Genomic DNA, 23,288 nt, shown 5'->3' with positions numbered 1-23,288 from the left:
AATTCCATAGATGAAGATAAATTTTTATAATAAGGCTTAGTGAATGGATGTTATGATTTTTAGTTATCTCTTTTCCTACCCCTTAAATTTTTATGTATTCCTAAGTTAGAAACATTTTAAAGGTTAAAGTAATATTGATCAAGTACATTCACCAAAAGACTGAAAAACAAAACTATAGAGCACACCATAAAGCATTCAAAAAATTCTGGACCTTTGCATTTCTTGTTCTGTAGTTTCACACACCAGATGCCTTGGAGTTGTGTTTAAAAGAAAAAGAAAAAGCACAGCTAGAGCATTATTCCAGGGCATACACCAGAATCTTGCTAAAATCAGGCTTCACAAAGTGGGACAGATGGGTCTCTCTGACTCTACACTAAGTGTTTGCAGTGAAAATAAAAAGGAGGTTTTTTTTATATCTCTTTGCTGTTCTGAGTGATGGACCCCAAGTATGGTAGTATAAAAAAGCTCTAGAAATTTCCTTGTTGAACAGATTCTGGCTACTGTGGGGCTTTATATCCTTTGGAATAGCACTGTACATGGAGTCAAAAGATTTTTAAACCGTTCTTGGCTAATACTTTTGACAAAACATTTCATCTTTCTGGGCCACATTTTCCTAATCTATGAAATAAGGATTTTTTTTTTACTTTTGAAGTCTCTCTTATAGTTGATATTGTGTGATCTTATTAGTCCACATGATTGCTGGAAATATTCGCTCACTCATGCTCATTCAACAAATAGTTTTTGAGTACCTACTATTTTCAGGCACTGTGTTAGGTGCTGGGAATATTAATTTGAACACGATACAGTTTGTGGTTTGTGCGACAGTTTATTGAAACTTCTAGTTGTTATGTAACAGGTAAGTTAAATAGGTAATTTAGATCTGATGTATTGAATGCTACAACTAGAGGTAGAGATAAGCATGGAATGCAGTGAGAACACTTAGGAGTGGGACTTAAATAATCTTCATGGCTCTGTTAGGGAAGATTTCCATGGAGGAAGTATCCCTAAAGATGAGCTGGAATAAGCCTGGTGAAAGGGGGTGGGGAGAGGGTAGAGAGGTGGATAGACAAAGAGAAATCTATTCCCAGCAGAGATGCAAAGGCCCTCAGGTATTTAGATATGCATTAAAGAAACATTAGTTCAGTATAGCCTAAGGCTGAATGGGAAGAGTTAAAGTTGGGGTGCATATGCTGGGCAGGGTTTGCTAATCTAAAGAGTTGGACTTTATCTCGAAGGCATTGAGGAGCCACAAAAAGGATTTTAATCCAGGAAGAGACACCCACCATTTGGATAGGAGTGGTGGGGAGATGACCATAACTGGAGGCTAGGAGGTATTGCATTGGGGATGAGAAGAGAACCCAGAGAGAGGATTTTTTCCAGGATACTGGTGTGGGGCACAGAGTGGCCATCGATGGTGGTCACTGAAGTAGGTAACAAGCAGTAAGACCAGGTATGTAGTGGAAGCTGAGTTCAGATTTGGATATGTTGAGTTTGGGGTGCCAGTGAGGGCAGCTGCATGGTGAAAGCCTGTAGACAGTTGCCACATACAGATCTGGAGGTTGGGAAAGAGATCTGGTTGCTGTTGGTAAGATTTGGAGAGCGTATAGGTTGTGATGGCAGTCGGGGAAGTGAGTGAGCTTGCCTAAGGAAAGTGAGAATATTTTTCCTAAGGTTGGGGGTGATCTCATTTGCAGTTGCTGCCAAGTTCTTGACCATTAGCTGCTCAATCAGTTTTGAGCTTTTCGATGATTGAGAAGAGGGAATAGAACTGAATATTTAGTGACATCTACATTTAAGAAAAAGAGGCTGTGAAATTAGTTCTCAAGAGGGGCAGGGAAAAGCTAAGAGTGTATGGTATCTAGCTTGTATTTCTTTCAATTAGCTGCATTGAAGAAATATACCTTATAAGTTAAAATAGTCGTTAACTGAAGTGTCATGCTTTGTTTTGTTTTTTAGGCATTTCAGAATTTGCTTCCTCTCCAGAGAAAGTCAGTGATTATGTTTTTCCGCTCTTGAACTTTGCTGCAGAGCATGTGCCCCGAGCAAAGCATAAAGAGACCCCTCTCTACATTCTCTGCACAGCTGGGATGAGAATCCTTCCGGAAAGGTGATCTTCCCATGAGGGCAGGCCTGTGGAGTTGTGGTTATCTTCCTCTTCCTCCACCTTCTCCTCCTCCTTCTTTATTTGATAAGGAAGGCATTAAAAATTCTTTCTTCCAATTTGGGGAATGGTACCAGAATTATTACTTTAGCTGGAACCAACCAGTTATCTTTTAATTTATTCATTTGTAACTACATATAGTAAACTATAAAGTTGTCAATAAAAAAAAAGTCTTCTATTTTATTAATTAAAGGAACAGTTGCATTTATAGCTTCACATATAGGAATCACTAATTCACATGTTCTGTGGCTTCACATCTGGGAATCACTCATTCACGTTTATTTTGAAAATTCTTTTCTAAAATACAGTCTTTTCAACAAATTGCTTTGATTTTAAAATTAACTTTTTGATATAGGCTTATCCCAGGGTGAGAGCTTTTCTGTTTTTGTTTTTTCCTTCTCAAAACAGGAAAATTCAGATTGTAATATTTTGTTATGTAAATATTTTTCCTTATAGCCAGCAGAAAGCCATCCTGGAAGACCTTTTGACTGATATCCCTGTGCACTTTGACTTTCTATTTTCTGACTCTCATGCGGAAGTAATTTCAGGGAAGCAAGAAGGTTGGTATATTGGCCTTCAGCTTAAAATTTGGGAAGCCATGCCTTTAAACTGTCCCCATTTTTCCAGTGTACAACTTATTAAATTACTCTTAATGTCTTAAAACTTGAAAATCCATAGCCTTGAAATATTACAATTTTTAATGACTAGTTTCTCATATGAATGGCCTTTATTACTCAAACATTGAGCCCCTTAAAAATAACTTAATTTATCTTCTCCATAATTAAGGAACATATGTTGGACTCCATTAGAAAAAGATGGAAAAAGTTTGTGTTCCTTGCTAAGTTATACAGCTTTTTGGAATTATGATAATTATTGATCCACTGGAGAGTTCTACTGATTTACTTACTAGGAAGGAAAAATTCTTCTTGACTTTGAAACACTGAGAAAATATTAGTTCTGTTTTCAAAGAGATAATTTTACCTGAAAGTAAAAAGAATCAATGAAATTATTTTGGGAATAGCTTCCTAGAAACGGAGATCAAAAAGCATTTATTTCAAAATTATCATTTCAGCAAATACCTCCTATGTGAAAAGCGCTGCAGAAAATACAAAAATAGATGAAATTAAAATATTGCCATTGAGCTACTTGTACATATGTGAGGTCTGCAGTTAACTGCTATACAAGGTAGAGTTTGTTTGTCTTTTTTTAACATGGGCAGGCACCAGGAATCGAACCAGGTTCTCCGGCATAGTAGGCGAGAACTCTGCCTGCTGAGCACTCTGCCTGCTGAGCCACTGTGGTCTGCCCCAAGGTAGAGTTTTGGTGATATAAATAAGATATAGAAAAAATACCATGGGAGCACAGAAGAGGGAAAAGTCTCTCTTCCAGCTCAGGTTTCTTTCAGCATCATGTTTGAACTGTGTCTCAAGAGTAGTTATAAATAGAACATGGTAAAAGTAGATGTGCTTGTTAGGTTCAGGTTTCAGCTTGGCCAGGTGATGATGCCCTGTTGCTATGGACTTAAATCATCAGCATGCGAAATTCATCTATGGCTAATTACATCTGCAGTCGCCTAAGAGGAGTGCCTTCTGCAATGGAATGATGTTTAATTTAATTAGCTGGAGGTTTAAGAGAGAGGTCAGAAGAGAGCTCAGCAGCTCAGCATACCTCATCTCAGTTCTCACCCCTCAGCCCAAGATGTTCTTAGATACAGAAAGGAATTGCCCCAGGGAAAGCCGTTGGAACCCAAAAGCCACGAGAGAAGGCCAGCAGTTATTGCTTGTGTGCCTTCTCATGTGACAGGGAAACTTAGATGAAAGCTAGCTGCCTTTCCTCTGAAGAACTATAAATTTGTAACTAAATAAATCCCCTTATTAAAAGCCGAGCCATCTCTGGTGTGTTGCATTCTGGTAGCTTTAGCAAACTAAAACAGTAGAGCTCTGAGGGAGGGATAGATTCACATTCCTAGTAGAAGAAATTATTTGAGTGAAAACATAAGTCAAAAAGAATGCACTTTGGCTGGAGGAACAAAAATATTTTAGTTTGGCTGGATGGTGGCCCTTTGAAAAGTACTGGTAATGTTAAAAGTTGGACAGGTAGGTTATGGTCAGATCATGAAGATCTTAAATTGTCAGGCTAAGGAATTGGGACTCCATTCTGTAAATCAGTCTACAGCAGAGTGTAGATTGGGTGAGGCAGAAAAATTTATTAGATGGGCTTCTCTCTCTAACAGCTTAAATCAAAGTGACAGTGAAAATGGGTAGTGATTGGGTATAGGAAATGTAAAAGGATCACTCAGACTTGGCAACTGAATGAATATGTGGGATAAAGGAAAGGGGAAAGTAAGAAAGATGACTTGAGTTTGAGTTTTTAAAACCTTGCAATTGATAGGTTTAACATCATAAAAAGTAAAAACTGTTGTATTTTGAAACAAACCATAAATTTCAAAGGAAACTAGCACCTGGGGAACTGTTTTAAACATATATAAATGGATATAAAACTATAAATATTAAGGCTGAAAGTTCTTGGAAAACTATTAGGAAAAGACATACGTTAAGAGTAATGTGTTATTTCAGATGATGTTTCCACAGATTATCAGAGATAGAATGAGATGTTTGCATGGACTGTTTTGGAAAGAGTTACACAAGATGTGTTAAAATTTTATTTTTTCTTATCTTTACTCCATGAAACGTGTATAGGTGTATATGCTTGGATTGGCATTAATTTTGTTCTTGGACGATTTGAACATATTGAAGATGGTAAGTATAATATTTCCAACTAAAATGTAGTTTTTCTGTTTAATTGAAAGAATAAATAAGAAGTTAAATTTTGTAGCACAGCTAAGTGTATATGAGTAGAGTCAGAGCAGCTGCATTTTAATACAATTAAATTTCATTTTAGTTGAGAGAAGTAGTCCGGATTTGCCTAAATATGTTTGAAATGTATCGTGAAAACAAGATGACTCTCTTCAAAACATACAGTTTTTTGGGTTAATTCTGTTCCAATGAATGTTTCTTGTTCTTTTCAGATGATGAGGCAGTTGTGGAAGTTAACATTCCTGGTAGTGAAAGCAGCGAAGCCATTACCCGTAAAAGAACAGCGGGTATTCTCGACATGGGAGGCGTGTCAACTCAGATAGCATATGAAGTCCCCAAAACTGTAAGCTTTGCCTCCTCACAGCAGGTTATTATCTGTACAAATTTCCTTCTGTTTGATTTGGTTTTCATTTAACATGTCTCCATCCGTTTTTGTTTTGTTTTCTGAATCTGAAAGCATCTTTACATGTTTGCTGAGGTACCACCTTCTCAACCCAGGAGAAAGCAGACAGGAAGAAAACAAGGCAAACCTCAGCTAAGCCAATTGTATTTGTTCATTGAAATCATCTGGTTTGTTTTATGAACTTACTGAGAGTTCTCTGTGGTATATATGTCAATCATACTTGCATTTGTGTTTTTATTTTATCTTTGCTCAATCACTTCCTTTCTCTACAGATTTTGTTAGACTTAAATAACAGTATCAAATTTCTTAAGTTGGTGGAAAAAAACTTTTTTTCCCTCATAGCTCAGACAGCTTTTAAACTTTCGGGAAAGGATTGAGGTTTGTATCCAGTACTTCCACAGTGCAGTTTAGTATGTCTTTTCTCCTTTACTCTTCAGTGCTCTCAGTCAGTCACTGCTTGACAGTTTCTCAGTAGGCTAGATGGCCTTGTATAGAGAATATCAGAATGAAAACCTGCCTTTGGGTTTCCACCTGTACTTCTGAATTGCTACGTCTTTATTACTCTGTTTCTATTCAGCTGTAAATTAATACCAAAGCTTGGTTTCTACATTTTCTCCTAGGAGATAGGGATGCAGCATAGTGTGATGGTTAAAAGTGAGGGCTATAGAGGGGAACAAGCCTGGGTTTCATCAACATTCTCTATTCCTACTAGTTATGTGACTTTGTGGAAATGACTTTACTTCTCTGAGCTGGTTTCTTCATCTGTAAAAGTTCCTACAATATAGGATTATTAAAGGATTAGATGAGATAATGTACATATTACAGGCACCTAGTATGTCCTCAATAAATGTCAGCCAATATATTTATTAAGGTGGTCTATAAATTTTTGAGCTCCTTGGAAAAAGCTTTGTGAATATTCAAGTAGTTATGCCTCTAGGAACTACTAATATATTATTTATAAAAAAAAGTTTTAATTTTTTTCTTCAATGTAAAGTAAAATGTACATATAAAGAAAGCTTAGAAAAATACTGAAAACTCAAGGTTAAAAATTTCCCATGGACGTTTCATCCAAAAAAAAACCCATTATTAGCATTTTGCTGTATTTTTTTGCACTTATTTTTTTTTAAATATGGTTGTTATAATTATACTGTTTATACAATTTCATGTCCTTTATTTAACAGTACATAGCATGTTCCATTATTACATAGTTTTCTTAACATTCTTTAAGTGCCCTAAACTGCTGATATGCCATAGTTAACTAAACCCTTCCTTGATATTATATATTTAGATGGCATCCAGCTTTTTCTATCATAGAACTGCAATGGATATCTTTGTGTATAGAGCCATTCTATGTTTAAGATTATTTCCAGAAACTAGGATTCCATAAATAGATTTACTAAGTCAGAGGATATGAACCATATTGCTAAATTCCTTTTTCAAAGAATCAATTATAGTATCACAAATATGCAATACATCTGAAATTTAAGTCAAAATTGTCATACTGAATTATGAAGGATGCTTAAAAAGAATTTGGGAAATGCAGAAGCAGAAATTTTGCCTCTCTCAGATGAGAATCTTTTTAGATTCTTTTTAGAGGAGTGTATTTGTCAGGAGGTAGTTATTTTTTATTGCTTAAAATTTTGAAATTTGTTATCTCTATGTTTGCAGGAGGAAGTAGCTAAAAACTTGTTAGCTGAATTTAACTTGGGATGTGATGTTCACCAAACTGAGCATGTATACAGAGTCTATGTGGCGACATTTCTTGGGTTTGGTGGCAATGCTGCTCGACAGAGATATGAGGACAGAATATTTGCCAGCACAGTTCAAAAGAACAGGTAAAGCACAGTCTACTACCCATTCAAACCTAGGTCTCTCCTCATTAAAAAAAATACGTAATCCAGACACACATGTTGAATTCATTTAACAAAAGTATATCTGCACTGTTAGCTTTATATTACTCACTACCATCTGAGTTGGGAGAAAGGATTAAGGACATCAGGGTATTCTGCCTTCAGCCCTGTAACCCACCAGAATCCAAAGAAAGATCTCTGTCTTTCTCTGACGTGTGCATTCTAGGTCCTCAGCTCATCTGATGAAGTAGAAATTTCGCTTTTGGGATAGTAAATGGTTTTGAGCCTTGGATGATGCTATTCTTGATTGCAAATTGTTTGGGAAACTCAATACCTAACTGATGTCTTGTAGGCATACAGTAAATATATGTCTTATTGTTAATGATAAATTGAAATATGTAAAGTTCTGGATACTTTATGAAAATCAGCCTGTACATTTATCTAGTAGTGAAGAACTGTGGTGAAGGAGGTTATTCCAGAGAAAAAAATGATCTAAAGCCAAAATTAGTGGTTGTTAAACATTTTTATTAGTGAAAGTTTTAAAAATAAGTTTATGTAGAATCCTAGTACAGAAAATATATAAGACAAACAAAAGCAACACGTTATCAGCATAAGTTTATTTTAAGAATATGGTGATTATTTATTTGAAATTAATCTGTAAGAATAGAAAAGCTGTTTAGGTAAGTAGAAAAATATAGTATCTGGAATTATTTAAAATATCCTATTAAGTTCTGTGTTTTATTTAATTTTAAAAATTTTTATTATATATACAACATAAAATTACCCATTTTAATGACTTTTCAAGTACACACTTCAGTAGTATTGCTTACATTCACAATGTCGTGCTACTATAATTACCATCCATTACCAAAATTTTTCTGTGAACCCAAACAGAAACTATATCCATTAAGCATTAAGTACCTGTTCACTTCTGCACTTGCTATTGCTGCTGATAACCTGTAATCTACTTCCTATATTTGCATATTTTATTTATTTATTATAAGTAAAATCATGTAGTATTTATCCTTTTCTGTCTATTGTATCTGGCTTATTTCACTCAACATGATGTCTTCAAGGTTCATCCACATTGAGCCTATATTAGAACATCATTCCTTGTTACAATTGAATGATGTCCCATTGTGTGTATATACTGCATTCTTTTACTGGGAACTCAGTTTGTGTCTGTGTTTTGGCTATTCTGAATAATGCTGCTATGAACATGGGTGCACAACTATCTGTTTAAGTCTCTTCTTTAAATTCTTTGTGGTATATACTGAGAAATGAGATTGCTAGATCATCTGGTAATTCCATGTTTAACTTTTTGAGAAACCACCAAAATGTTTTTCACAGCAACTGTACCACTTTACATTGCTACCAACAGTGTAAAAGGGTTACTATTTCTCTGCGTCCTTGTCATCACACACTAATTTATGTTGTGGTTTTTTTTTAATAATAGCCATTGTAAAGGGTTTGAGGTGGTAACTTGTGGTTTTGATTTGCATTTCCCTGATGCCTAATGATATAGAGCATTTTTTCATGTGCTTCTTTTCATCTGTAAAATTTCTTTGGAGAAATATCTATTCAAGTCCTCTGTCTATTTTTTAATTGTGTTTTGTCTTTTTGTTCAGTTATAGGAGTTATTTATTTAGTCTAGATTTTAAACTCTTAATGGATATATAGTTTTCAATCTCTTACTGTATTCTGTAGGTTGTCTTTTTATTTTCTTGATAATGCCTTTGATGCACAAAAGTTTTTAATATTGATGAAATACAGTTTATCATTTTTTGTTGTTGTTGCTTTTGCTCCTCATGTAAAGTCCAAGAATCCATTGCCTTGTACAAAGTCCTAAAGATTTTCCCCAATGTTTTCTTCTAAGAATTTTATAGTTTTAGTCATTATATTTAGGTCTTTCATCCATTTTGAGTTAATTTTTGTATATGGTGTAAGGCAGGGGTCCACCTTCATTTTTTTGCATATAAACTTTTTGCATCCAGTTTTCCCAGCACCATTTATTTAAGAGATTGTGCTTTCTCCATTGTGTGGTCTTGACACCCTTGCAACAATCAGTTGACCATACCTGTAAGGGTGTATTTCTGAACTCTCAATTTGATTCCATTTGTCCATCCTTGTGCCAGTACCACTCTGTTTTGACTACTGTAGCTTTGTAATAAGTTTTGAAATCAGCAAATATGAGTCCTCCAACTTTGTTCTTCTTTTTCAAGGTAGTTTTGGCTATATAAGGCCCCTTACTCTTCTGTATGAATTTGATGGTTGGCTTTTCCATTTCTGCAAGAAGGCTGTTGGAATTTTAATTGAGATTGTGTTGAATTTGTAAATTGCTTTGGGTGATATTGACATCTTAACATTGTTACAACTTCCAATCCATGAATATGAAATATCTTTCTATTTATTTAGGTCTTCTTTAATTTCTTTCAGCAACATTTTGTTGTTTTCTCTGTATGAATCCTTTATATCCTTGGTTAGGTGTATTCCTGAGTATACAATAGGAGTTGTAAATGGAATTGTTTTCATGATTTCCTTTTTAGATGATTCATTACTGGCATATAGAAACACCACTAATTTTTGTGGGTTGCTCTTGTACCCTGCTACTTTGCTGAATTCATTTGTTAGTTCTAGTAGCCTTCTTGGAGATTCTTTAGGATTTTCTATATGTAGGATCATGTCATCTGAAAACAGGGATAATTTTACTTTTTCCTTTCCAACTTGGGTGCCTTTTTTCTTTCTTGCCTAATTACTTGGGCCAGAACTGCCAGTACAGTAGGTTGAATACCAGTGTAAAAGCTAGCATTCTTGTCTTGTTTGTGATCATGGAGGAGAACCTTTCATTCTTTCATCACTGAGCATGGTGTTAGCTGTGGATTTTTCATACATGCCCTTTTTCAGGTTAAGGAAGTTCCCTTCTATTCCTAGTTTTCTGAGTGTTTTGTCAAAAAGGAGTGTTGGATTTCTTTCTGTTGTTTTTTCAGCATCAACTGAGATGCTGAAATTTTTCTTTTTTACTGTCATTCTGTTAATGCGTTATATTACATTAATTGATGACCCACCAGTACATTTCTGCAGTAAATCCCACTTGGTTATGGTGTATGATCCTCTTAATGTGCTGATGGATTTGGTCTATTGGTATTTTGTTGAAGATTTTTGCACCTGTATTCATAAAGGATATTGATCTGTAATTTTCTTTTTTTGTGATATCATTTTTCTGGCTTTGGTATATATAAGCCTAGTAATTATATATGCTCGCCTCATATAATGAGTTAGGCAGTGTTCCCTTCTGTTCATTTTTTTGGAATGAGAAGGATTGGTGTTTAATTCTTGGAATGTTTGGTAAAACTCACCCATGAAGCCATCTGGACCTAGGTTTTTCTTTTTTGGGGGATTTTTGATTGCTGACTTAATCTCTTTGTTATTGGTCTGCTGAGATCTTCTGTTTTTTTTGACCCTGTTTAGGTCAAACAAATTTCTAAGAATTTGTCCTTTTCATCTCGGTTATATAATTTTTTGGCTTACAGTTGTTCATAGTATCCTCTTTAATTGTTTTCATTTCTGTTAATTAGGTAGTAATATCTCCTCTTTCATTTCTGATTTTTATTATTTGAATTCTCTTTTCTTCTTTGTCAGCCTAGCTAAAGGACTGTCAGTTTTATTGAAATTTTCACAGAAACATTTTTCTTTGATTTTTCTCTGTTGTTTTTCTATTCGCTACTTCATTTATCTCTGTTCTAACCTTTATTTCCTTCATTTTACTTACTCTGGGTTTAATTTGCACTTCTTTTTTCTGTTTCTTCCAGAAGCAAGGTTACGTTACTGATTTGAGATCTTTCTTCTTTTTTAATGTAAGGCTTTACAGCTTGTTTGTTTTGATGGAATAATTTTGAGGGAAAAAATTATACTTTATAGAGATAAATGACAGTATGTCGTTTGATAAATTTAATCTTAACAAATGTGTGAAGGCCTGAACTTTTAAAAAGGCCAAGAAAGAACTATTCAGTACCACATTTACCAGAAATTCACATATGTGCTTGGAAAAGTAATAAGAAGCTTTTTCTTGTATCTGCTTCAAAAGTTAATTGAATAATATTAAAAGAGCTTTTTTTAAAAATTATTACATAATACATTCTGGGATATATTTTTTATAATCTTAAAATTGAAATGTTTTATAAATGACATTTGAACCAAGATTTTTGCAGCCACTGAATACCTTCTTCTGGAACCCTAATTTTTACTAAAATTGGTTTTAGTTTCAAGAAGTTTTATATAATGAGCAATTTAGTGTGATTCTTCTTAATTTAAATGTAATGTGTCTAAAGATAGTAGCATGAGGTATACATTTGACTTGTCTTGGACTTTTGTCAGAATTATAAATGTTACTTATCATTTTTCTCATATATCTTGAGCCTTGAAATGCATGATTACTTCTTAACCATTAGTAGTGGCAATAGATTTTTTAACTAAATTAAGATTTTTAAAGGCAAAAACCTTTATATTTGGGTGGTACGATGGTGAATCAGTAGCAGAATTCTCGCCTGCCATGCTCAGACCTGGGTTCGTTTCCCAATGCCAGCTCATGCGAAAAAAAAACTTTATATTTTACATTCAAGTGCTTTTTCAGTTGCCTGATGTTAGGACTACTCAGCTTTTCAGTTGAATGGAATGTAAAACCTGATTTTCTATCTGTGTCTGAATATTGAGTTCAACTACTCATCTAATAAACACCTTTTGAGTCCATGTGATTTCATGATATCAAACACTAGCATAATTTTAGCTTTAGCTTTCATAAGCTAGAAGTCTCTCCTTTGCTTATATGTTAATACACATAATTGGACAACAGATCTTAACTCCCAGAAATTTAGTTAGGAAGTAGTAAACCTAGTCCATTTCACTTGGAAAACACAAGTTAAAGTTAAGGTTTCTTTTCTGGAAGACTTCTCTGAGCCTATGTACATAGGAACTCTATTATCTGCTGCATTTGGACTGATATTTGATTAATGTAAAAAAAAAGCTAAAACATGGAATCTTATAAATATACTTACATTTTTGGATATTTTGTTCCACACGAAGGCCTTTTCTTAGAACATATACATTCATTAGAGTTTTCCATCATTTTTACTGCATGCATTGCACCCACTCATCCTGATGTCAGTTTGGATTTTTCTACAGAATATTAAGGACTTAAAGACATCTGTGAGTAATTTAATACCATATCCTTCCAGATTTTTGTCAGTTTTTAATTTTTTTTAATCTTGCCCATATCTAATTTGACAACAGTTTTCTAGCAATGTGCCTTTATAGTATTTTTCTAAAGGATCTAAGCTAGGACCACTTATCTTTTTTTTTTTTTTAAAGGAAAGACAGAGAGAAGGAAGGAAGGATAGAAGGAAGGAAGGAAGGAAGAAAGGGAAACATCTTTAAACATTTTCTTGTTTTATTGTATTCTGTTTCTCCGTTTTTGTTACATGGGCTGGGGCCGGGAATCGAACCGAGGTCCTCCGGCACAGCAGGCAAGCACTTTGCCCGCTGCGCCACCGCGGCCCGCCCCACTTATCTTTTTTTTTTATTTTTTTTTTTTTTATGATCAAATTTCTGTATTTGCACATGATTAAAATGACAAGCACTAGTCCCAAAATGAGTTTGGAAACAACAGATTTGGTATGCTCTCAACTGTAGTGAGTGACCTAGAGAGGAGCTAACTAACCTGGAACACTCAGCAGGCTGGAATGGAAGGCATTTAGTAATCTGAAAAGTTGTTTAACTCTGCTCTGTTAAAGTGTCTGCTGTGTGCTGATGTGTATCATGAATCTCCAAAGGGGATCAAGTATGAACTTCCTAACTTAATCAATATTGGGAGCCTTTAATTTTCCCACTGAACATCTTGTAGAACTTGTTTTCCACAGAGCATATTTTGAGAAACAGTGACCTACAGCTACTTCTCTGAAACAAATTTTCTATAGGTCCTGTAGTAAAGTTTCTTTTTGTCCTGTAGACTCCTGGATAAACAGACTGGTCTGACTCCTGATGCTCCGTACCTGGACCCCTGCTTACCCCTAGATATTAAAGATGAAATCCAACAAAATGGACAGACCATGTACCTACGGGGAACAGGAGACTTTGACCTGTGTCGAGAGACTATCCAGACTTTCATGAATAGAACAAATGAGACACAAACTTCCCTAAATGGTGTCTACCAGCCTCCAATTTACTTCCAGAACAGTGAATTCTATGGTTTTTCTGAATTCTACTATTGCACTGAGGATGTGTTACGGATGGGGGGAGACTACAATGCTGCTAAATTTACTAAAGCTGCAAAGGTAACCTTCAAATAAGCTATCTTCTCCTGCCTGCTTCTGAGACACTGCTGTGGATGATGACGGGTTATGTCCTTTCTTCACATCTGGATACCTATATCAAGAGAAAGATGGTGCACCGTGTTGGGAATCCTTTTCCCTTTGGTTGGGGAAGGGAAATAGTCATAGTAAAAGTCAAAAGTGTACTGTAAGCCAACCTCTGCCTACCACTACTATGGTCATCAGTGACCCCCAAATTATAATCTTATATTATTATTCTCTGCTACCTCTGACAATAATCCTTCTAGCCTTCCTACTCCCTTAGTGGCCAAAATACTGCTAGTCCTTTGTTCCTTCCCGTGTTTCTGACAATTCTGACAATTTTTTTTTTTTAGTTTCTTTTAGGGATTTCTCTTCTTCGTGCCCTTTGATCTAGGGTTCCACCTTTGGCCCTCTCTCCTTCAGGTCCTTGGATGGTCTCATTCATGCTCATGGTTTGCTGTAAGAGGCTCCAGGCCTGCTACCTGCCCAGTCACCAGCTAGATCTCACAGCTCGAGTCAAACCCTGAATTTTCTCCCCATTCTGTTTCTTTTTCTGTTGTGCTGTCTTGGTTAATGGTATCGCTAACTATCCAGTCCTCCTTGAAACTTAGAAGTTATAGATTTCTTCATATCGTTCAGTCAACTCTGCCTTTATATGCCTATATGATCAAGCATTAAGCATGGTATTTTTTCTCATAAATATTTCTCAACCCCATCCTTACCTTCTCTCTACCATCATTATTCTAGTCTAGGCCTTCTGGCTGCTACCTGCTATTGCAGGAGCCTCCTAATTGGTCTTCTTGCATCTAATCCCCTCCTGTCAGGTATTCTCTCCAGCATTCATCCTCCACACTGCTCCCAAAGTACTTTATCTGAAACACAAGGACAGTCACCTTGCTCTCCTATTTAAAATCTTTAATGCTTCCTGTTGTTTACAGAATAAATTCCATGTCTTAGCATGTACTACCTAACTTTGTAGCCATCTCCCCACCTAACCTTTATACTGCAATCATATCAAACTATTACTTTTCCTCACACTCGATGCTATTTCTCATCTGTGTCTTTGTTTATGATATTTTTTCTACCTGCAATGTCTGTCCATACCCTCTCAACCCAGGCTAAACACTGTCCCCTTTTGCATCTCTCTGGGCTTCAATGTCTTCATCTTTTAAACAGAGATTTTAATAATACTGTCTTGTGTTGTTTTAAGTATTGAATTCAGAAAAAAATACAACACAGATTTTGGTACAATGCTCAATAAATGTTAGCTATTAATATTACAAATAAGTAACTCCTATAAAAGGTGGTACCTCTTTCACATCCCCTAAAAATCAAACCTTTTGTAATCAACTTTGTCTTCTCAGTATGTTGTATTGTTTCTGGTATAGGAGAGGTATGCAGTTTGAACTAAAGTTTTGCTTCACTTTTCCAAAATTTTATGCCTATGACATATAATCATGGAAAGAGAAACTAAATTTTGAAGAAGTTGGTTGTGGGCAGTGAAATTCTTTTTAACAATAGATGTGGCAGAATTTTTAGGCCAAGAACAAGCATTGTAATAGTTAATCAGTAAGTATTCTCTGAGTATTTGTGTCTTATATTCATTGTACACACGTATAAATTAAGCTTGTGTGTTTCTTAATTGGAAGGATATGCTTATTATGAATATGTATTTGATAAATTTTAAATTTAAAAATAGTTTTAATAAACCTTTACTAATGTTTTATTTGGGGTAAAATTTTTTTTTCAGGATTATTGTGCAACGAAGTGGTCGATCTTAAGAGAACGCTTTGACCGAGGCCTATATGCCTCTCATGCTGACCTCCATAGGCTGAAGTAAGTGGTGAATGATCAAGCCAGGATATTTTTAAACCATTAATTCAGTATTGGCCCTGTTTGCTTGCCTTACCTGGACCCCAGTCTACATTTTTATCCTTGTCAATCTCTGCTCCTTTTCATATGCTCTTGGGTTCCTTTCAGACTGGACAAATGCTTGTTTCAAACATCCTCTATTGCCTTGCTCAGTTTTGCTGAAATTCCCTTATTCATACCTTTACTCGTTAAAATCCTCCCAAGGCTTCGAAGCCAGGTCAGATGCTGACACTCTCCAGTCTTTTCTGTCCACTCAATCAGAAGTCATCCTCCTCTCTTTGAGTGTTCTTAGCACTGATTATGCCTCTCTAATGGCATTTTATCATATTCTGCTTTCTTTTAATTTGTTGCTTTTTAAAAATCCCCTTTCCTTTTAAGTTACTTAAGAATAGTGATTATATCTTATTTATTATATCTTGTATAATTACTTAACACAGTGCTTTGTAAAAAGTAAGCCTCTAATAAATATTTAGTCATAGAATATTAGAATGGAAAAGGACCTTACAAATAATCACTTCCTATTCTCCTGTTTTATAAATAAAGAAACTCAGGTCAGAGAGGTTGGAACTTGCTCAGTATTTATTCAGTGAATAAATGATGGAATGCCTGTCATGGCAATATATTAAATTATACAGAGACCAAGTTTCATGAGCTAATTGATTTTTAAACATGACCTGTTTCACGTTGTAGGGCAAATGGCATAAGTCAAGTTAATCAACTGAAATACATACAGTTGCTTTGGCTGTCAGAGAGCTCACCTAATGAAGTTTTTACTCTGATGTTGATTAGTGTAAAAGGCCATCTCTGTGTAGAGTTTCATTTCAACAAGTGAATCATTCTGATTTATGCTTGTATTTATATTTATAGATATCAGTGCTTCAAATCTGCCTGGATGTTTGAAGTGTTTCATAGGGGCTTTTCATTTCCTGTCAATTATAAAAACTTAAAGACTGCCTTGCAAGTTTATGACAAGGAAGTTCAGTGGACCCTCGGAGCAATCCTTTACAGGACCCGCTTTTTACCCTTAAGGTATGAGTTAATTTGGTAATGAGAATCCAAAAACATGCTTTTCTGCAGTAATGATGCACTATGGAAACAGTATGTGACAGAGGCAGCCAATTGTGCTTTGGGATGTTTGTGGTATTGTTAGACCTGGCTGTGGGCAGGACTGTAAAGTCAGAGAAGTTTGACTTTGGTATTCCCCACTTCCTCACCAGTGCTTCCTCCCTTACCCAGCCTATACACCCTGTTCTAGTTTGCTAGCTGTTGGAATTCAATATACCAGAAACAGAATGGCTTTTAAAAAGGGGAATTTAATACATTGCTAGTTTACAGTTCTAAGGCCGAGAAAATGTCCCAATTAAAATAAGTCTATAGAAATGTCCAATCAAAGGCATCCAGGGAAAGATGCCTTGGTTCAAGAATGCCAGTCACAGTTTCTCTGTTGGCTGAAAGGGCACATGGCGAGCAAGGCATCATCTGCTAGCTTTCTCTCCTGGCTTCCTGTTTCATGAAGCTCCCCAGGAGGCGTTTTCCTTCTTCATCTCCAAAGGTTGCTGGCTGGTGGACACTGCTTCTCGTGGCTGTCATTCTCCTCTGCTCTCTGTGAATCTCTTTCATTCTCCAAAATGTTTCCACTTTTATAGGACTCCAGAAACTTATCAAGACCCCCCCAAATGGGTGGAGACATGTCATCACCTAATCCAGTTTAACAACCACACTTGATTAAATCACATCTCCAGGGATATTATCTAATTACAGATTCAAACATGCAGTATTGAATAGGGATTATTCTGCCATTACGAATGGAATTTTGATTAAAACATGGCTTTTCTAGGGTCCATACATCTTTTCAAACCAGCACACACCCCATAATATTATGGTGTCCTATGTTTGATTATACACAACTGTCTGTTCCTACAAAGGAGTTAATATAGGGGTTTTTAACTTTATGGCTTTGGATCCTTTCTCAAAATAGCATTTTAAAACACATAATGTAACTACATGTTATTATAGAAGAAACCATTATATTGAAGTGCACTTATTAAAATATCACAAGAAATTTTGATGTAGTAATGTTTGTGCTTCTTTATTAACACATTAATTAACAGTGTCTGGCAGCAGAGCTAGTAATTTCTTTAATTTCATTGTAGTGATGAGTGCCAAAGATATTTTGGGACATACGTGAAATCAGGTATCTGTGATTCACTAGCAACAAAGTCACATGCCCTGCTAATATCATAGTAGTTTGTTGTCTACATGCATGTTTGAACGAAGTGCTAAATTTCAGTCAGAGATTGGTGAAAATAAAGATGTGAATTTTTCCTCATTCAGGTTCACAGAGCTAGCTGGCTCTTGACCCCACATTAAGAGCCCTAGTTAACTGATAAATGAGTTAATAGCTCATTTACTTTTTCCATTTAATTGGGCATCTTTCAGCAATACTTTTAGCTGGGTTAATTGCAAAGATTGTAAGCAATGGGTGTTGTTGATAACAAACATGGGATTTGATTCCATAGTAGGTACAGTGCATTGGTGAAAAGCTTAGTCACAGTTCTAACTTTTCTCTGATTTTTGTTACCCAATTTAAAATAATAACTGCTACAGACTAATGGGTGTTCTTTCACATGTTATCTTGTGTAATACATATGATTACCCTGTTAAGCCATATTATCCAACATTTTAGTGTCTCAGAGACTCAGTTTTAGTAACAATTATAAAAAGTTAGGTTTTGTCTGCAGAGCTGCTTCCTAAACCAGGCCCTCTGAGCTGTATCCTGTACATTGTTCATTGCCTCACATTTTTTGTCTGATTAGTTCTATCTGTTATCTCTTATCTATTTTGTTGGTTTTGTTGGTTTTTGTTTCCACGTGGGCAGAGATATCCAGCAGGAGATTTTCCGGGCCAGTCACACTCACTGGCGGGGCTTCTCCTTTGTCTACAATCATTACCTGTTCTCGGGCTGTTTCCTGGTGGTCCTGCTGTCCATCCTCCTCTACCTGCTGCGGCTCCGGCGCATTCACCGGCGGACGCTCCGGCATGGCTTGGCTGCCACCCTCTGGATGGAGGAAGGCCTTCCATCTCAGAAGACTGCTGGTACCTTGTGAACCTGGGAGTTAGAGAGCCCCAGGAAGACTTTCTAAAGGAAAAGCCATTTTTGCCTCAGGGTTTCTCCTCTTTATTCTGATTTTATTTTTCCTTGTCCTTTTGGTTCCTTAAAACAAAAACAAAATTCATTGGTTTTAAGTTCCTTTCCTAAAGGGAAAGGCTTTTAGCCATTTTGGATATAGCTTTAAATTGACAAGTACAGAAAGGGGAAAGTCACTTGATTTTTTGCTGCATATGATATCTGCCAAAAATAGTAAGATTTATGTTTTTTCTTTAAGGTATGTTAACTTTTAATCAAATGCACTTTGGTATTGGAGGGAAATATGAAAGATATTTTCTATGAGTAAAGATAGGATCTAGGAGTAATACTTTAATGGAACCAAGAGATGTAATCCTCTTTTTTTCTCCCTTTTAAAAGCTCTAACTTAAAGAGGGTGATGTTTAGTTTTTATTTATCATTCAGGTCTACCACTGTTACAGAAAGTTACAGTGTTTGTCTGCAGGGCTGAGTCCTAAACCAGGCCCTCTGACCTGTTTTCATGGCAGGTTTAAAATTTCAAAACCATTTATATAAAAAATAGAGAACTGTAGGTACCAGGAGGTTACTGTTTTTAAAAATTATAATGAAGAGACCTGTAAAATGTGAAATACTGACTAGAGCTTTGTGTGTGTACATGGGAGCAAATGCTAATGAAGCAGAATGAGGGAATGCAGTGCTTTCTTTAAAAAAAAAAACACTCTTCAGAATTTACTGTTTCATTTCATTTTATTTAGAAAAATCCCCAATATTTTTTGTGACCACGTTTCCTTTCTTTAGCTCACATTTCAGTGGCCTTAAAACCCTTTATTTTTGAAAGAATTGGAAAATTCATAAAGTTCCATTGCTTTAAGTGTTATTAAAACCACATCTAGTACCCATTTACAAGCATTACAGTATTTCTTGGTTGTATGTTTTTGCTTAATTGTACTCCAATTTTGTCCAACTTCAAATTGGTATTTTTCCCCCTTAGTTAAAAGTCGTCTCAGCTGTTTTATTCTGTAGACCCATGCATAGCTTGAAAAATTCTCTACTACTGCTGAAGTTGAGGCTGTGTTGGTAATGCCTCTGTAAATCCAGACTAAGAGAAGGGTTTAAGTTGAATGCAAGAAATAAACTCACATTTTGAAGAAAACAAATTTGACATTTTAATAAAAAATAACTGGATTTGCATATGTGATTGGTTGGTTGTTCTTCACCTACTCATCTAGTTTAGAGGCTTTGGGAATTAGGTTTTAGTCGAAATTCTTTTTGTGCATATGTGTGTGTTTGCATGCTATTTTTAAAACTCCAAAATAAATTCATGTAATTGGTAACATGTGTATTCTGAGACTCATCAGCTGCCTTTAAAAAAAAATCATTGAATAGAGAAATAATTCAGATTCCAAAACCCTTACTTAACTCAGCAAAAAAAAGTTTGAGTTTATGTTGATTACTTACTAACACGACATACTGTGTATATATTGATGACTTAAAAATTGTAAATTTATGAAACAAATGTAAATTATCTTATACTTCTCTTCAAAATGGATATTCTAGCATTGAAAAAATATTGACAGAATGTTTACATCTCAGACATTCTAAAGATTGGAGTAGCTGAGTGGTGTTATAGAATTTAATGTGTAGAGATCTTGTTCCAGAGCATGGGGATGTATGTCTCCATGAACTTAGCAACCATCATCTGAAATGCTGGTCTCCAGCTATTCAAATCCTTGGTCTCTTGTAAACACTCCTCCTTTTAAGAACCAGCCACGAATGAGCTGGGTCAGAGATATCCCAAAAATGGAGTGAGCTGGCATATTTCTCCTTGAATTCTTCCATAGGGCTTGCCCCTGTAGACTATGGGTGATGTTATTGCTAAGAGGAACTAAATTTATACTTTAACTTTTCCACCATGGTTGGGTGGTAAGTCCCTAACCTGCAGAATGAAATTTTTAAAGTGCCTTGACTGTGTAATTTACCTTTAAAATCAAGAAAAGAACAAGGCAGCATAGACAGATCTAAATAGGCCTTAATTAAAACTTCCTATTTTAAATAACCACCTTCTACACAAAGGATGCTGATTTGATATAGCTCTGTAACTTTCAGAAGACAGAGTAGAGACGAGCATAGGGGAGCTCTGCTTTAAGCCTGGCCTAAGGTTCTCTGCTGCAGAGAACTCTGTCACTCCCAAACTAGGGTTCCAAGGTTCAGACAACTTTATCCTTCGTACAAGTAAGTGCCCACGCTCCCAACAAAGAATTCTCAGGAGCAAGGTTTGGCAAATTATTGCCAGTAGGCCAAATCTGGCCCATGGCCTGTTCTTTTAAGACCAGATGAACTAAAAAATATCTTACACATTTTTAGAGGTCTGTAAGAAAAAAAGAATATGCAACAGAGACTGTATGTGGCCTAGAGAGTCTAAAATATTTACGTACATGACCCTTTATGGAAAAAGTTTGCTGATCTCTGCAAGAAGAATCTGATTCAAGAAAGGTTGTAAACAGTATTATCATCTCTTAATTCAGGAAGGCAGGTATAATGAGTGAGCCCAAAAGATGGCCAAGAGAAGTAGTCAAAGGTCAATCTAAAATTATTTGTTTATTCAAAAGATTTTACTTCTTATCTTTCCTTCTAGATTATTTTCAAGATCAATTTTTTCTAACAAACCAGAGGACAAGATTCACCCCCCCCAACCGCCAAAATGTGTTATTCAGGAAGGACCATTATGTTATGCTGAAATGTATGCATTCACAACAAATCCATTCCAGGAAAGAGCTCATGTAGTTTCTCACCGTTCTATACCAAAGAAGGGAAGACGGGCTCTTTGTCCCAGTGGTGCAGGGATGGGATGAGAGGCAGGCAGAGGAGGAGCTTAATTCAGGAGGAGAAGGATTACTATCAATTAAGAAGGAGTCAAGAAAAAGGTAAACTCTCTATACGAGTAATAGAAAGCAAAATAAATTGTACCTGGAATGTGCCGAACACATTGTCAAAGGAAAAGTACTAAATCTTGGTAGAAACACTCCTACATAAATGTATAGTTTTATAGCTATATTGTGTGGTTTCTCCTTTTTAAACCCCTAAAGGTACAAACACATTGATATAAATCAGTAGTTTTTGCACATTTTCTCTCCGACACTGCTGGTCTCAGGCAGTGCTTCCCAGTATAGGGGCAATCTGAAGAAAGGCTGCCTGTGGCTTCAGGCCAGCTCCCTGGGGGATCTGCCTCACCACCCTGAAGGCCCAGGAAATCACTGTTTCACCACCATTGTCCACCACCACTGTGCACTAGGATTGGCAAGCTCTGGATAACAAATATTTAAATTTTAAACTCAGGCATACATAGAATAGTTTTTTTTTTTTTTTTTAATAAAGAGCATGAATCTCTTATCAAAAAACTACAAAGGCAAATGTGTTTTCCAGGCTTTTAAAAGAACTCAGCTTTAGAATTTTGTGTGGTAATGTGCAATGCAGTAAAACTACCTTTAAGTAAATTGTGTATTTAGTTATTTATTTCAGTGTTTTTTGTATTGTATGATACTCATTTTCCCTTTCAGTAATGCCTGATATGACCAGCCAAGGGCAATTCTTTGTTCCGTTACTAAAATTATATTTTACAATTAGGAATTATAAAAAACTTATAAAAAATTATAAAGAGAACATCTTTAAGTGTTTTTTTCTGTTTTGTTTTTTAAGTTTAAATAATGTTTTCCAAAATAAGAATATACATCTTGGGATACTGTTGTGGTGTTATAACTCTTTATTTTGACAACCTCGTATTGTTGCTCTTGCATATGAATGGGTGCTGAGCATAAAATGAAAGTTTACCTGATTGCCCATAGACTCTGTGTAGGCTTGCTTTCTTGTGATATAAATAGATTTTTCTCTGGTGTTTGAATCTTACTACATGTTAGAATGGTTCAATGAACATGAATCTAAATTCAGTCAAATAAATTGTCCAACTACTATGTACCCTATTTGCATCTGTTGTGTTTGATGTGGCTATGTCAACTGTGGGTTGCTGAAGGAGGGACCTCTGTGCCCTACAGCACAAATGCCATATTTCGACAAGGAAATATTTATCCAGGTGTAATAGCCAGGCACCAAAAAAAAAAAAAAAAAAGTAAAAAGCCATTATAAGGCAACTGTTTATAACCTTATAGCCTTAAATCGATAACCTTATCATTTTAAAGTATTTACTAACAATAGAGAGACAAGAAGTAAAACAATGCCATTTATATAACTTCATAGCTATTTAGCTAATTATTTGCAAGGAATCTGAGCTTAAGCTTTTGACTTATTTACAGTAAATGCCTCATTTCATTATCAGTGTAACTGGTAACTAATAGAGAATTAGAGCAGAACTCTCCTTTATAGCCATTTGGGAATATGTAAATAGAGGTATTCCTGATGGAGGAGGGTGGGCCTGAGCCATAACCTGAAAATAGGTGATGGAAAGGAAAGAGGTTCAGCTGTTCATAGCAGTACAATTAAGGCCTAAGAAATAGGTATGGGAAGGAATGATGGTAAAGCAAAACAAAATGGGAGTGCAGAGAGAGAGAAGTTAGCGCAAATATGCAGTGCTTAAGCCATAAACAGGAAACTGAATAATGATGTTAAACTGGAACTTGCTTAAATAATTTTTGAGGCAGTGCAAAAACAGGTCATGATGCTTACAGGTAAATACATAAAAGTATGTAAGCCATTGGTAAGAT

General features: G+C 35.6%; 1 protein-coding gene across 7 annotated transcripts in view; it reads left to right on the top strand.

The window, feature by feature from the left end:
- The window catches only part of ENTPD4 (ectonucleoside triphosphate diphosphohydrolase 4), a 32,514-nt gene extending 9,969 nt beyond the window's left edge, over positions 1-22,545 (top strand). For 6 of the 7 annotated variants that reach the window (XM_077152810.1, XM_077152806.1, XM_077152803.1 and 3 more), the window contains 9 exons: positions 1,957-2,107; positions 2,618-2,721; positions 4,861-4,920; positions 5,190-5,344; positions 7,049-7,215; positions 13,232-13,556; positions 15,325-15,410; positions 16,314-16,475; positions 18,325-22,545. In XM_077152810.1, coding sequence (XP_077008925.1) covers positions 1,957-2,107; positions 2,618-2,721; positions 4,861-4,920; positions 5,190-5,344; positions 7,049-7,215; positions 13,232-13,556; positions 15,325-15,410; positions 16,314-16,475; positions 18,325-18,553 — 1,439 coding nt within the window. In that variant the 3' untranslated portion in view covers positions 18,554-22,545. The remainder of the gene's footprint in view (positions 1-1,956; positions 2,108-2,617; positions 2,722-4,860; positions 4,921-5,189; positions 5,345-7,048; positions 7,216-13,231; positions 13,557-15,324; positions 15,411-16,313; positions 16,476-18,324) is intronic. The other variant, XM_077152809.1, reaches the window with a different exon arrangement.
- Positions 22,546-23,288: the final 743 nt, after the last annotated feature.

The sequence above is a fragment of the Tamandua tetradactyla genome, chromosome 3, assembly GCF_023851605.1.
Source record: "Tamandua tetradactyla isolate mTamTet1 chromosome 3, mTamTet1.pri, whole genome shotgun sequence".
NCBI classification, from domain to species: Eukaryota; Metazoa; Chordata; class Mammalia; order Pilosa; family Myrmecophagidae; genus Tamandua; species Tamandua tetradactyla.
The sequence above is the reverse complement of the archived record's forward strand: the minus strand, read 5'-3'. Positions and strand labels throughout refer to the sequence as shown.